Raw genomic sequence first — 15,671 nt, forward strand, 5'->3', positions numbered from 1 at the left:
GTTTCCACATCCTGAGATCCAGCAAAAAAAGATATCCATAAGGCATCCTAAGGAATCAAGAAATGAGCACCTTAACAATCCTTTGGGGCATGCTGCATGGAAAGATCACTCTAGACCACTTGGGGCAGAGTATGACACAACACATACTAGGGACACCCCTGAAGGATAGCTCCATTTTCTTGAGAGAACTGAGGAGTAATACATGATCTAAATCTTGGTTCTGTAGGTCTTGCCTTTGGATTCCATGTGGATTTCAACTTTGGCCAAGGCTGGTTACTTTTCCTGCTCATGGATTTACTGAGTAACCTGACTGCCCATGCAAATATCCCTGCTGTATAATTCAACATTGGCTTCAAGAATAGACTTAAAAACACAAAAAGATGTCCCACTGGGTCAATCTGAGTCATTTTTGGTTTGAAACTCATTACAGCACTCTGGTATAAGAGCTGTATTGTGCCTCTGTATATGTAGTCAGTATCTGCAGTCGTTATTACAGCCATGTCCCTCTCCCCTTGAACAATGCTGGAGGCCAGGGAGCTAGCACCCTTCTTCCAAACTGACTTCCCAGGGCCCAGGATACTAACTAGTGCCCACAGCTTCACCTCTGACCCCCAATCATACTGGCTGTGAAATCCTAAGCATTCGTCACATTTTGAGGTCCCATCAATATATTCTTTCTTTCCCCCATTTTATTATGGCATAAATTAATTGCAGAAGCAAAACAAAAAGTGACTGTCCACTCTTTAGATCACTATAATGCAGAAAAGTGGGTCAAGAACCATTCAACCAATAGAAAGAATGAAACTGTAAGTTTATTTGAAAGTATAAAAATTTTTTAAAAAACCAAAACCAAGCCTAATTAAAAGACAAAAAGCAACCAAACACAACCTTTCCAGTTTACATTAACTCTGAACATCACACATTATTTATTAACCACTTAGTTACATTAAAAAAAAAAAAAAAAAACATCAATTTTAAGGTAGAGGAAGTACAGTCAGGCAATAAGCTAGCAATCACAGTGAAACTATCTTAATGCTAAAATAAACACTGATCTCATCTGAGAAAAGAAAGGAGGGATCGTTTTCTGGTTGGTGTAGATTTAGGCAATGTGTATGTAAAAACATAATCCTGGTTGGAATGAGTTAAAAAATATTGCTGGCCACTTATTTGACATCTTGACTGGGGTGGTGGGGGATTCAAAATCCTGCAGCTTTGGTGTCTTATTTATATATATATATATATATTTTTTTTTAAATAAAAAATCCATTAAAACTCAAATCTGTAATAAAATGTCCCTGTGTTTGTTTTTAAAAACAGCATTAATAGGCTCCCCTTATCTCCTAAAACCATTTGTTTTTTCTAAGATGCCTGGAAGCAGAAAAGCGGGTGAGATTAACTCAGCGCACAATTAATTAAAATTAGAATCCTTTCCTCTAAACATCTTCCAGAGCACCAGAAAGAAGCAGGGGCCCATCAAAGGGACAAAATAAAGCCACTCTGACTCACAGGAGATGGCATGTGCAGCCAGACACTGTCTGCCATCCAAGTTATTTTTATGGGATTATTCAGGAAATAACTCAAGTGCTATTTTAAAAATGAAAGACACAAGCAAGCAGGTTCCTTTACTTAAAAAAAAAAAAAAAAAAAACCAACAAAACAAAACAAACAAAACCCAGTGGCTAGCTTTCCTGTAATGTACTTTGGATTTGGTTAAAAAAAAAAGCAAAGTCTACAGAAAGAGTCCTGAAAGCCACTTCTTCACCTGCTTCCCGCAGGCTCTGTTTTAATTAGCGTCAAATAGGTTACTGACAATTTCTTCTGCTGTGGAAAGAAGGCTTGAATGGGTGACAGCTGCCCAGAGTGGCTCCACCTGGTTCCAGTTTTGTCCCTCCTTGGGGCGGTTTCTGGCCAAACAATGCTTAAGTTTTTACCCATGTCTCCCTCACAGGGTGGGCCCTGTGGCTGGTTAGACAAGAGAGAAAAAGGAAAACAAGCATAAATATAGACTAGACCTGAAGGACGCATCTCTCTCTGCATCCATCAAGAACTCCATAAATAATAACCTTCAAGTGTGGCAACGCGCAGATGCTTGGGCACACGGGTCAGCCAGGGGTGACTTATCATTTTGCATTTTTCTTTGGACCTTACTAAAGAAAAAAACAAAACAAAACAAAGAGACGGCTTTTCTATACACATATAAATAGTCCCTTAACTAGAAGGGAAAAAAACAAACACACTGTTTCAAATGCATTTCTAAGAGATTTTTAAAAATCCAAATGGAAAATCTTGACTCCAAACTGTCTACTGCCCATGTGTCTCAGAGGAGAAATTCTACTGGGATGTGAGGAGGGACCCGACCCAAACCCTAACCCTAACTTGGGGTGCTGGTCCTGGACGTTGGGAGGGAGGGCGTGCGCTGCACAGGTTGCTGGGAGCTCTCAGGGGAGGTACTGAGTATGGCTTTTATGTCGTCAGGTCCAAATGCACAGGGAAAATAAGACTCTGGGGTGTTGAGGGAACTGAAGAGTCAAGGGTCAAAGCTGAGCAAGACAGGCTGGTGCGGTCTACTGGGAAAAAGGGCCAGATCAGATTATTGGCTAACTCCAGTTGGGTCCTCATCCTTGGGCTACAGCAGGTCAGCTGGAAGGGGAGGGGACTGTGGGGCCACAGCAGGACCAGGTTCTGGCAGCATGTTAGGAGTGAAGAACTTGATCAGACTCACAGAAGGCACCTCTCTGCTGATTCTGAGTCGAGGTGGATGAGCCATGCTGCTGGAACAAGCTCTCCCAACAAGGATTCTGGGGAAGATTTCTAAAGCCAGAACCTAACTGGGGTGGATGGTCCTTCACAAAACCAAAATGACCCTGCTGAGAGTCAAAGGGTATCCTCGTGTCAAAGTTTTCTTTGGCCACTGCCTCTGCTGAAGCGAGAGCAAAGCTTAGGATGATGCACCTGGACGCATTTTAGGGTGACCAGCCAGGGATGGCCTCCTGGTAGGACCACCCATCCCAGATCCTCAAGTGGAGCTAAGAAGGTTGTAGCCCAGCAGAGAATTGGGTCCAGTGTCTTCGGCCCTTCTGGACACACAACACAGCACAGAAACACCGCTTTCTCAGACTGCTGAAATACCACTGCATCCTGCTGCTGCACATTTCCATCTGCTACTCAGAGCGATTCCAACATTAACACAACGTGTGCAGTGGGAGGCCGTGGTGGTGGGCCCCAGAGGAAGAGGGACCTCACACGAAAGGTGGCAATGTTTCAGGGCAACTGAGAGGCCTGAATAATGCCAGGTCTCCCTCCAAAGGACATTCCTGAAATGTGGGGAAGGAGAGGAACCAAGAGGCAGCTGACACCCCAAACTTCAACTTGAGACACCCTTAAAGGAGCTTGAAGAGCTTCTCATAGGCACAAGTTGCTAGAATGTAACAAGCTGGAGCCGATGAGCCCATGTGGACTTTGGAACCGCTGGATTTATACTTGTTCAGTGCCCTCACTGGGCACAGAGTCCCTGGGCTGAGTGGTGCCCTCTGCAGGGCCAGGCTGCCCTGGGCTGTGGCTGGTGACATCTTCTACGCTTAGGAGGCTGCTGGCTGCTTGGGAACTGGCGCTGTCTGCACTCCCCGACCGTGAGCGGTAAGGAGGCAGGTCAGCTTGGTTCAGGGACTCGGTGTCAGAAGAGTAGGGTGGTGGAGGAAGGTCGTACCACGCAGGTCTGCAATGGAGAAAGCAGGTTGGGGTGGCAGGGATGGTGGAGGGAGGGGAGAGAAGAGAACAGGTTAGTGCTGAGACAGCCGGTGACAAGGATCCCTTGCCAACATTAGTCCATCTCTGAGCTGATGCTTCAAGTGAGGAATGACCTTCCCTGAAACTACAAAGGCAACTCAAGGACCAGGAAAACCAGTGGTGTGAAACCAGAGAAAGAAAACAGAAAGGTCAGTGTGTTTTGGCTGGTTCGTGTCCTCGGGGCAGGGCCAATACCACGTCCTCTGCATGGACCCACAGTGAGGATGCCAAGCTCACCGTGGGTGGTATGGCAGAGCTGCTCTGCTCCTAGCTGCGAGCTCTGTGGCCCAGGGGCTGGGCTGGCAGCTGAGCCGAGCCTTCGACGGGCCTCAGAATTTGGGGTTCTCACCAGAGCCGACTCTTGCTGTGGACTTGAGTAAGAGGACACTCTGTCAGCATTTCTATCTCCTTATCTGTACCTTGCTTGAAATGAAATCACTCAGCAGAAAAGACACTTGTTTTCTTAGCTCCTGTTACTGAAGGCTTGCTGGAGTCGGGTACTGTGCACCTCCTGTCCCCTCCCTTAATACCCACAAAGGGGCTGGGCACTACTTCTGTACTCATTGTACTGGTGGGGAAACTGAGGCATGGGAACGGGATACGGCTTGCTGGTGACCATGAACAACCAGTGGGCAGCAGTGCTGGGATTCAACCCAGGCACCCTGCCTTCAAGTTCAGCAGTGATGATACTGTGGTGTCACCGGTGAATGTCACCAGTCAGTGCTCCTGCCTACAGCCACCCACCCCAGGCTCTGGGACGGACTGAGGACCCCGGATGAGTGCAGACAGGCCCCTCCCCCAGGGCCTATGGCCCAGCACGCACCTTTGGTCCAGCAGGGCCTCGGAGTAGGAGGGCGGGGAGCCCACTTCCGAGGCGTTCTGCTCGGCCTGGCTGGCCACGTACTGGATGCCGTTGTTGACGTTGTAGGTGACGTTGCAGTGGTGGGGGTGGTCCAGGACCACCAGGCGGGACAGCAGCACGGGGTGCTGCAGCCGGTGCACGGGCAGCGTCATGAGGTTATTCCTCTTTCGCTGGTGATGCAGAACCAGAGCCAGCAGGGCCACCACCAGCACGAAGATGACGGAGCTGCCGACGATGGCGTAGGTGACGCTCGGGTAGTACACCAGCTGGTTCTCCGAGGTCACGAACACCTGTCCGCTGCCTGGCTCTGAGAGACAAGGAGAGGGGTTACCCGTCGGCCCCAGGACCCACACGCGACGCTCACAGGGGCACCCTTCACAGCTCCGGCCACCGGTGAGCAGGACTATGTCCACGCAACGAGTTGTCATCTGGCCCCGGCCAGTGCTGACACGCTCCAGAACCACGGTACCAGACCCCAAAGATCACCCGTGACTGCTTCTATGCAAAGTCCAGGACGGGTGAACCTGGGGACAGTGGACACCTGGGGCTGGGGAGGCAATGGGGATTATCTGAAAACGGCCACGAGGGATCTTGCTGGGGTGGTGGGAAAGTTTAAAACCAGATCACGACAATGGTCCTACAAGACGGGAAGATCATGAAAGATCGCTGAACCCCACACTTGGCTGGGGAGAATTCTGTTCTTGTAAATGAGGCCTGAATGCAGCTGTCTGCGAAGTCAGCCCCAGGAAACGCGACGAACAGCCAGGGAACTGCAGCGCCGGTTCTCGCGGCAGGAACTGGTCCGCCGCTGGAAGCTGGTAACAGAACCACAGGGGCAGCGCGAGGCGTGTCTGGGCTCCTTGCGTCTGCAGCACATTTGTTTTATGCCAGGGCCCAGGTCACGCTTTCTAGACTGAGTGCCAGCATGGCACAGGCTGGTGGCATGGACTCTGGTGTCACACAGCAAGTAAGCACTTGGAACAGGGCTACCTGCCCAGGGCTGCCAAATGGGGACAGGTGTTCTCTGGGCTTCTAGAGCATGGCATGTCAACAATGATCAAGCTTTTAAAACAAGACACCTCTTGACACTTCAAATGCTCATGAAGAGGCTTCCCAGCCTGCGGGGCACACCTGGCCACCAGGGGAAGGTCCAGGCAGGCACAGGACACCAGAGCAGCCCTCCTCAGCTGCTGGGGACCCCTGCCTGTGCAAAGTCCACAGCCACGCTGGAGCAATAATCCAAAGGCAGCCCCAGTGAGCAGAGGTGGTGACCACAGCACTGTGCTTGCCCCACTGTGAAGCAGTGAGGAGGTTCTCGTGTATCTCCAGGGGCCAAAATATAGCCCTGAAGTGATATTAGCGCTGACAACTTGATTGGACCCTCAACAGGAGCTGTGTGTCTATATCACTCACCACTGTATCCCCAGGGTATAGGACAATGCCAGCACACAAAAGGCACTCAATTAATACACACAACTCAAGGGAAAAATCTGTTCATTTATACATGCTGGTAAATCAGGTGCTACCATTATTTCTATTTTTCAGATGAGCAAACTGGCTCAGAGAGGTGAACTGACTCATCCAAGGTCACCTAAGCAGTCTCAGACAAACCAGGGCTGGAACCCAGACATTTCTCCTTCAGAAAAAACCACACTCTTCTCCCCTTTACTGATATAGAGATTTCTTATATCCCCAAATAATTCTAATCTGAGACAAAAGAAGACCTTCCCTCTCAAACTTCCATCTCTCTGTTAATTTTTCTTTCCAACCACACCTACCTAAACACGGACCCAAAGCTTCCAAGATGCTCCAAGTTCCTGGCGGTGATCATTTTAACGTGCATTACAGATTTTAATTGTGCAGAAAGACGTAACGATAACTCTGGGTGAAAAGCGGGAGCATTCTGCCACACGGTTAAGGGAAAGAGGTGATTTTTCTGGAGACAATTAGCTGTCACTGTCATCTCAGCTTACTTAAAAGCTGGATGGGGGCCTCCGTGTGTGTGTGTGTGTGTGTGTGTGTGTGTGTGTGTGTGTTTCAGAATTCAGGCTTAAAATACCTTCCAGACAGAGCTACAAAGTCGCAGAGCCTTGGGGTGCTACCCTGCAGCCATCATGACTGGCTGCTTGAGTTCAAGAAGTTATTTAAGTTCCCTAAGCCCCAGTGCCTCATTTTTAAAGAGACAGCAGTGCCATGTAATAAGGGCACACATCTCCCTGGATTATGGGGGTGCGATATATACACGACGGCTGAGCACAGTGCCCAACAAGGGTTTGCACTCAGTCATGCGAGTTCATTTAAAAAGTTATCATTAAAAAATCATGATGATGATAAAATATACAGAGCATCCAAACACTTTCTGATCATGTGGCTGAAGGCACGAGGCACATCCATAGTGCTGTACAACCATCTCTAGACTCCATCTTCAGAATTTTCCAGCAGCTCTCACTAGTGAGTCCCAGCTCTCAGCGTTATCTGCAACTACTTCTCTGGACCAGCCACAAAAAAGGGAGAGCATCCCCTTGGGCAGGTGGCATGGGGTAGATTTTCACATGGAAGATGAATGGGTCCAGAAGTTTTTAAATGCTGACTTCTGTGTAACCATGTGCAGGATTTAGGATACAAGTGGGGTGTGATGGCGTGATGGTGCACGCCTGTAGTTCCTGCGACTCGGGAGGCTAGGGCAGGAGGATGGGAAGTTGGAGGCCAACCTCGTCAACTTAGGGAGACTATGTTTCAAATTACAAAATAAAATGGGCTGGGGATATAGCTTGGTTGTGGAGCACCCCTGGGTTTGATTCTTAAGTACTGCAGAGTAAAAAAAGAGGAGGAGGAGAAGGAAAAGGAGGAGGGAAAGAGGGGGCGGAGGAGGAGGAAGAAATGGGGAACCCTTTAAAATGAATGAAAAGGAAATGCTTTGGGATCAAAATGATCTCCCTTGCTTTGGCAGACGAGAGGCTGCAATCACTCTGGTTGAGAAATTATGATGTTGTATAACTCAGTGGTGCCGGGTCTCATTTTTGCTCTGTGTGTAAAATGTCATCTCGTATTAATTCATTAACTAGACCCACTTTTCTTAAGAGCTTAATGAGCCTGCTGGCCAAATTAGTGATATCAGAGTTGCCTGGGCCCTACGTTCCGAGTGTGTAATCCATGGATAATGAAGTTTCCATTTTTGCCGGCTGTCCCTCAAGCTAATGCCCTCGTGCCCGCTGTCAAACACCGGATCCCCGTCCTGCGCCTGCGCTCCACTGCTTCGATTCCAGGCAGTCTGCTACCACCCAGGGGCCTCTGCACTCTCTAAACGGCTGTCGCCCCAGTGACAGCTCCCGGTGACACGGGCTGGGTTTGCACGACCCCCGGGTCTCTTCACCTCAAGTCGTCACACGTTTGTGCAGTTGGCACGCCAGTCTCCTAGCAGATGGCAGCGGGGCGTCCTGAGGAGCGGGCGCCTCACTCATGCACTCAGAGGCGCTGGCTGGATGGGCAGAGGCGCCATGGCAGCTGGCACTCGTGACTTGGTGTTCCCTTCCTTCTGCAGCATTGCTTCCTTCAGATGCAAACTCAGTTTCCTACAGGACATGATTCTCTGTCTATCAATCAAATTGGCAAAGGCCAAGTCTGAGCTCACATTTTGCTGGCCAGGTCTTGGGAAAACCAGGTGCCTCCGTGCCTGGTATAGAAGCAAGCAGGTGAGTGGGAGGGTGAACTGGTAGAAAGCCAGGCAGGTGGGGAGGGCTGCCACCCACAGTCTGCCCTCCCAGTGCACGAGTGTCCCTTGTGGGATCCGCATCCCTGGATCCCAGCAACCACAGATCAAATGTATTCGGAAGAAAAAAAATTTTAGTCTGTATTTTCTCCTTGTCATTACTCCACACACAAGGCAGTAAAACAACTTGTTACACGGCACTCACACTGTATCAGGCATCGTAAGAAATCCAGAGATGGTTCAAGAGGAGGTGCAGAGATTATATGCAAACACTGTGCCATTTTGCACTGGGACTTGGTGTCTCTGGGTTTTAGTATCCTGGAACCAATTGCCTGTGGATACTAAGGAATTAATACACATTAAAATAAAAATACAGTCGGGTGCCGTGGTGCACACCTGAAATCCCAGTGGCTGGGGAGGCTGAGGCAGGAGGATCGCAAGTTCAAAGTCAGCCTCAGCAGTGGTGAGGTGCGAAGCATCTCAGTAAGACTCTGTTTCTAAATAAAATACAAAATGGGGCTGGGGAGGTGGCTCAGTAGTAGAGTGCCCCTGAGTTCAATCTCCAGTATAAATAAATAAATAAAATTTAAAAATAAATAAAAATATGCATATTCTTTGACACGGCAACCCCTCTCTTAAGAATCTAATGGATACACACTTTCACAAAGTAATTAATAACTTTTTTTTTTTCGTGCTTGGGATCAAACCCAGGGCATCACAAATGCTAGGCGAATGCTCTACGATTGAGCCAGAATTCCAGCACAGAAACAGCTTAACACATGTATTCACAAAAGCATTGTTTGTAATGGTAAAATATACCTGAAACCATCTACATGCTCATCATTGCCGCCTGGCTTAATAAAGTATGGTGTATCCATACCATATCATTTCTATTAAAAACCTATAGCAGTGCTACATCACTGATGAGGAATGGCTTGAAAGACAAGCTGGTAAGTAAAAAAAGCAAAGTTCACTAGAGAGCTGCTATGTTTGGATATTGCTTAAAGGTGTGTTCCCCGGATTTTCATGTGTGGAAATCTAATCCCCATTATGAGGGACTAAGAGGGTGGAAATGATGGTGGTGAGAAGGGGATTTCGGGAGGTGAGTTTAGACAGGGTCATCAGGGGGTAGCCCCCCGGTGACTGAATCCTGGTGGCTTTATAAGAAAAGGGAGAGAATGGAGGAGACAAGAGTCATGCGGTATCCTGCACCCCCTCAGGATTCTGCCAGCAAGAAAGTCCTCACCAGAGGCAGACCCCTGAACTTCCAAAACCGTGAGCCAAATAAAGCACTTTATAAAGTTACCTAGCCTCATGTATTTCATTATAGTGACGCAAAACAGACTAATCAAAGAATGGAAGCATATTTCTGGAAGGAATACACAGAAACAATGGTGCTGGAAGCTTCTAGAAAGGGGAACAGATGCTGGCAGGATGAGGCAAGAGGAAGACAAACGTCTCACAGCTCAGCCTTCTCTACTTGCACCCTTTGTACTGTATTATCTACTAAGAAAAATAAACACAGCGTCTCTTCCTTCCACTCTGCCTGGGCTGCAAGTCCCTGTTTCCCTTCCTTTTCTCCAGTAGAGGTGTCCTGGGGCTCATGCCTCCCAGGCCATGGTCACAGGGAGACCCCTTGCTGATGAGAAACTCCTGGAGGTCGGCCCCCAGGCCTGAGCCTGACCTCTTGAGTCAGGATTCCTGTTCGGGAATATCTGCTGTAAAAAACGAGCCGCAGTTGCGTGACCAGCTCCTGGAGCCTCCTAGGCCCTTCCTTGTCTCCACAGTCCTTCCGGCTCCTCTGCCGTCGGACTCCTCCTCTCAGTTGCAGCCCTGGGAACCACTGGTCTGTTCCTGTTCACCTGGACCTAATCTCCTTTTCCAGAGCCATGGGTGGAACTGAGCAGATGCAGCCTTTCACGTCTGGCTCCTTCCTCAGCTCACTGCCTGAGGTCCACCCAGGTTTCCCTGAGTAGCATTGGGCAGCAGAAGCACCACCGACTGTGTCGACTGCCCAGCTGAGGGCAGGGACCCACCCGCTTGCTCCCAGTTTCGAGGATGCAGGTCTCTGTGGGGACACACATTTTCACATTTCTTGGGCACATCAAGACGGTTGGGTCACTGAGGAGCGTGGATTCGACGTGAGAAGCACTGTCCCACTGTTCTGCACAGCAGCAGAGGCGAATGCACCCCACCAGCATGCACGCGTGAGATCCCATTGCCCCGCACCCCCATCAGCACTTAGTATGTGCCACTGTTTTCATTTCAGCCACCCCGGGAGGTGCACAGCGGCGACTCACTGAGGGTTCACTTGGCGTTTCCTCGGGACCCACAGGGTTGAGCGCCTGCTCACGCGCTCCCTGCCACTGCACATGGCCTCTGGCGAAGTGTGGCCCACCTTTAAACTGGATTGCTGGATTCACTGGTGGGTCGTACGAGTACTTCCTGTGCTCCCGGATGCAGGTCCTTCATCACAAACATATTTTGTAAATAGCCTCCCAGGCGCGGCTGAACTTTTCACTTTCTTTGGTGTTTTTTAAGAGAAGTTTTTCTTTGTCTTTCTTTTTTAAAAAATGTTATGAAGTCCATTGCATCAATTCTTTCTTAATGGTGTGTGCCTTTTATACGCTCTTCAAGGAATCTTCTCTAAATCTTTTTCTAGAAGGAGTTTTATAGCTTTAGCACCTCCATTTACATCAGGATCCACTGCAAGTTAATTTCTGTTTATGGTAAGGAAAAGGTCAAGGTTCTTTTTATCTCTCCATTTAGATGTCCAATTTTTTCTTTAGCACCCTTTGTTGAAAAGCCTGTTCTTTCCTATGGAATTACCTTGACACCTTTCTTGCAAATCAGTGAACCATACAAGTCTGGGGAAGTATCTAGACTTTTCTGTTCGAGTGAGCTAGCTACCTCTCTTTATGCCAATGGCTATGTTGGTAACTATCACCCCACAGCTGAACCTCAAAACCAGGGACTGTGAGTCCTGCATACCTTTTTCCCCCTTCCAAATTTTTTTATAATTTTTATAATTTTTGATTATAAAAATCCAGGCTAATGATCAGAATTAAAGTAGTACAGTACTGTTCAAGGCAGACAAGACGCCTCTTCCCTTCCCATCCCTCCTACAATCCCACTAGGTAAAAACACAGTGCACAGTTTTGTGTGGAGCCTGGTTGGTCAACACCATCAAAGGCCGGAGAGTACGTATTTCATGCTCCGTGGATTATCGTTTCAGCCACACGACTCAGCTCTGCCCTGGAGATTAGAACAGCCAAGGACAGTATGTCTGTGAATGAGGGTGCCACGCCAGGCCAAAGCTTACCTGAAACCCAGGGGCAGTGGGGCTGGGCGCCCTGGCTTCAGCGTGCAGACCCCCAGCACGCAGCCCCAGACTCGGTCTCCACGCTCGCACACAGACATGAACCTCTCTGTGCTACACAGACGGTCCTGCACCAAATACCCCCCCCACCGCCGTGGGGCATCCTGCCACATGGCTGCACACGCTATACTCAACCCCCTTTATGGCAGTACCTCCACAACACTTCCTTTTCTACTATTATCAGCAACACACTGACACTCAGGCAGATCAGACCAATGTGTACGAGCCACGAGGGGAGAGCCAGCTTCCTGGGCCCACCACCCCAATGCATCAGTGCTGAGCACTTTCAGAGGTGATCAATGGATCAAAGCCAAGGTCTCTTTCTCTCTCCTATAGGATGTCTTCCACCATGTTGTGATGCAGCAGGAAGGCCCTCCCCAGAGGCAGCCGCTAGCTCTTGGCCTTCCCCGTCTCCACGACTGTAAGAAATACATCTCCATGCTTTATAAAGTACCCCGTCTGTGGCGTTGTGTCACAGCAGCACAGAAGGGTCTAAGGTGGTTCCGACACAGATGCTGAATGCATGAGTTGTCTTTGGTCACTGGTGCCATGATTTCTCAGGGTAGATTCCTGGACCTTCTGGGTTTGAGCACTGAACCCTCTCCTTTTCTCTGTCCACACTGAGCCACCAAGCGTGTTCAGTTCTGCTGGGCAGTGTCTTCCCACGCTCCTTTATCTGTCTTGATTCTCATGGCCTCGGCCAGGTCAGGCAGGGAGGCCTCCATGTGGGTCTTACACCTTTGGCCTCTTGGAACCGGGCCTTTCTGAGCATCCCACCAGTTTGAACAACACCCACTGCTGCTGCTATGTGACTCTTCAGGCTAAAGTCTCTCTGAGGTTCATGTCACCCCTTGGCCAGGCATTGAGACCACAGCTTTCCCTCTGCCTGGCTTCCCAATGTGATCCTGAGAGGGTGCAGGGAAAAGAGGAGTTAGAATCGGGAACACCATTTGCTTTGTGACATATCCCCATTCCCAATTCCAACTAAAACAACCAAACTAATGGCAACAACCTCCCCATAGACACTCATGTTACCTTTGAACTAAAAAATGAAGGGATAATAATAATGATGATGATGGTGATAGAATGATCCTAGCGGCTCATACCCTATCCTGACAACATCCTGTGTGTGTGTTTGACACATATTCACTCTTTTAATCTTTACACAATCCATAGGGATTGAGAATGGAGTCCCCCCAAAAAACAAGCCCACCCAGAACCTCAGAACATGACCTCGTTTGGAATAAGGACCTTTGCAGGTATAAGGAAGGTACAGGTCTCGGGCAGAATCAGGGAGGGCCCTGAATCCAATGATAAGTGTCCTTATGAGGGACAGAAAAGGAGAAGACAGACACAGACAGGGAAGCAGCCAGGTGAGGTCGGAGGCAGACATGGGGACCCGCAGCCCCAAGCCCAGGACCGCTGGCAGCCCTTGGAAGCCAGAGGCAGCATGGAACGGCTCTCTCAGAACCTCTAGGAAACCACCACCAGTATCTCAGACTTGTGGCCTCTCTAACGGTGATAAACAAATTTCTGCCACACCAAATCGCCAAGCCGTGGTGACTGACACGGCACCTTCTGGAAACGCCCATGCCTGCCACGCAGTAGCCACTGAGGTGAGGTGCTGGGCGCCTGGGAGGTTGAGGAAGGGACGTCCTCCACACACCTGAGGAGCCACTGACCGTGACTGCCAGAGCCAGCTCGCAGCGGAGCTGAGGGACCCGCGTCATCTGCTTCCAGAATCAGCACTCTGACCCTGCGGTCCCATTACGCTTCCAAGGGTGTCTATCTCGCCACTAAGACAAACTCTTGGTGGCTTAAAGGCTCCTTCTTGGGGTGCCTGTGAGGGCCACTGGCTGCCTTGTAAATACAGGAAGTACTCCACAAGTATTTTTTGACATCTGTAAACTAACTTTGAAACACAACTGAGTGGTAATTCACAGCCTCCTCACAGAGAGTCCAGGCTACAGGAAGGAAGGCTTTGATGAGGAGCCTTCCTTATTCTTGAAGCTGAGACGCGAACCCCCCACCTGCTGCTTCTGACCCTCCTTTGCTAGGCACCATTTCATTCTGTCCCTACAACCACCCTGTGGACTGTGGTTGCATATTACTCTCCCAAATTTACAGATGGCAAAAACGAAGCTCAGAGAGGTAAAGTAACTTATTGAAGGTCACAGAGTATACAAGGGGTGCAACTAGCATTGGAGTCTAGGAGTCTAAAGTCAGAAACTGTCATACTGTGCTGGGCAGCTCTGTTTCCTCTCTCCGTTCCCCATTTCTTCTGTCCATCTGTCGCCCCACCTTACTGCTCTTGCATTGGGGTCCCTCTCCTAAGAACTCCAGTAGGTAATTTTAAAAACAGTAATGACAATTGAAGAAAGACTGGTAAAAGAAGGGGGTCAGGGGAGGGAGAAGGGGAGAAGACTGGGAGGTACTGGGGAAGGAGATTGACCAAATTATGCTACGTGCATGTATGAACACGTCACGGTGAAGCCACTATTTTGTATAATGATAACCTACGAGTAAAAACTGTAAAAAAGTAAAGACCAAAAGTCACATTTTTAAATACAGAAACAATACTAATTAAACACTTTTAACAGCTGTGTGGGGGGAAGGAACTCCAGTAGAGCCTCGATCGTAGACTCGGACTTATCTGAACTGTTTTCTATGGGATGGCAAGCGGATGTTTCATAAGGGTACTGTCGTCACACAGGAGTGAAAAAATAATCAGACAAATTAACCATTTCATCTCGGCCCCTTCCCTCCCGTGCTGCGAGAAGCACCTCCCTGGCCACCCCAGTTAAAGTTCACGGTGACCGTCACTGACAGGAGCCGGCAGGGCCCTGGAGGGAGCGGAGGCTGAGGCAGGGAGTGCTGCCCACGTGAACAGGGTGACCGCAGGTGGCAGCAGGAACCTGTCCTGAGACACTCACGAGGAGCCCGAGGCGGCCTGGCTGCTGTGCCCTCGGATCCAGAAACCTCGAGGCCCTGGAATAATCAGTTCACGGGAGCCACTGCCACCCGTGAAACCTCATTACCTGGTGGACGCTGAGCAAGCACACGTGCAGCCTCTGCGCACAGAAAACTGTGCTGGTAATGGAAGCATTGCACCTGGGGGGGTCCCCAGGGGCCTTTACTGACCATGGACAGGGCTTCTTGCGATTTCAGGTCTGACCATGCTGACCCAGGGCCCCATGGCGCCGAGGGCAGGGTTGTTCATTTTGCTCCGGTCCCAGGGCCAGCAGGACAGGATGCCAAGGGACACCTGATGACAGTCGGGACCTGCACGAGGTCCCAGGGCCCATGCCTCCGATCCCGCCTCCGCAGCCCCTGCCGCCTCACCCCCCTCGGCTCTCCGCAGTCTTTCAACGCAGCTGCAGGGCGATCCTTCTGCACCATAAATTCATTTGCTCAAGTGGCTCCTCTGCTCAAAACCCTGCAGCAGCTTCCCATGTGCTGAGCATCAAGCCAAAGTCCACCCTGTCCTCTAGGTCCTATCTCGTCTTGTACCCGGCCTCCCTCTGGCCTCCACTCCTGCCCTCCTGCCACTGAGCATCCTCTGGCCTCCTTTGACCTGGGGCCTGTCCTGGGCCTCTGCCCCTCTGTGCCCTCTGTAAGCACGACCTTCCCGACCTCTACATGGCTCACACCCTAATCTGCAGACTACTCCGCGGTGGCCAGCCCGTCTCCATCCCTTCGCCAGCTGTCCCGGCACCTGGCAGTCACCTATGCTGCCTCCGTATTGCACCGTCTCCCTTTCCCAGGGAACTGCACCTCCACAGGGCTGAGTGGGATTCTGCTTGCTTATCACCTGGGAGGCCCTAAACTGAAACAGCGTGCTGGGGGACACAGGGTCTCTAACCCTGAAACCCGGTGACATTCAGCACTTGCGTCTTTTGCAGGAGACTAAGTCCCCTGTCCCGATGTGCGCTCAG

At 50.0% G+C, this 15,671-nt stretch overlaps 1 protein-coding gene across 5 annotated transcripts in view; it reads right to left on the reverse strand.

Annotated features, from left to right (window-relative positions):
- Positions 1-792: 792 nt before the first annotated feature.
- Ldlrad3 (low density lipoprotein receptor class A domain containing 3) overlaps positions 793-15,671 on the reverse strand; it is a 226,504-nt gene continuing 211,625 nt past the window's right edge. For all 5 annotated transcript variants that reach the window (XM_047519356.1, XM_047519355.1, XM_047519352.1 and 2 more), the window contains 2 exons: positions 4,610-4,955; positions 793-3,715 (listed from right to left, as the gene is read on the reverse strand). In XM_047519356.1, the coding sequence (XP_047375312.1) occupies positions 3,475-3,715; positions 4,610-4,955 (587 nt within the window). In that variant the 3' untranslated portion in view covers positions 793-3,474. The remainder of the gene's footprint in view (positions 3,716-4,609; positions 4,956-15,671) is intronic.

Source organism: Sciurus carolinensis, chromosome 11 (assembly GCF_902686445.1).
Source record: "Sciurus carolinensis chromosome 11, mSciCar1.2, whole genome shotgun sequence".
In the NCBI taxonomy this organism is placed as follows: Eukaryota; Metazoa; Chordata; class Mammalia; order Rodentia; family Sciuridae; genus Sciurus; species Sciurus carolinensis.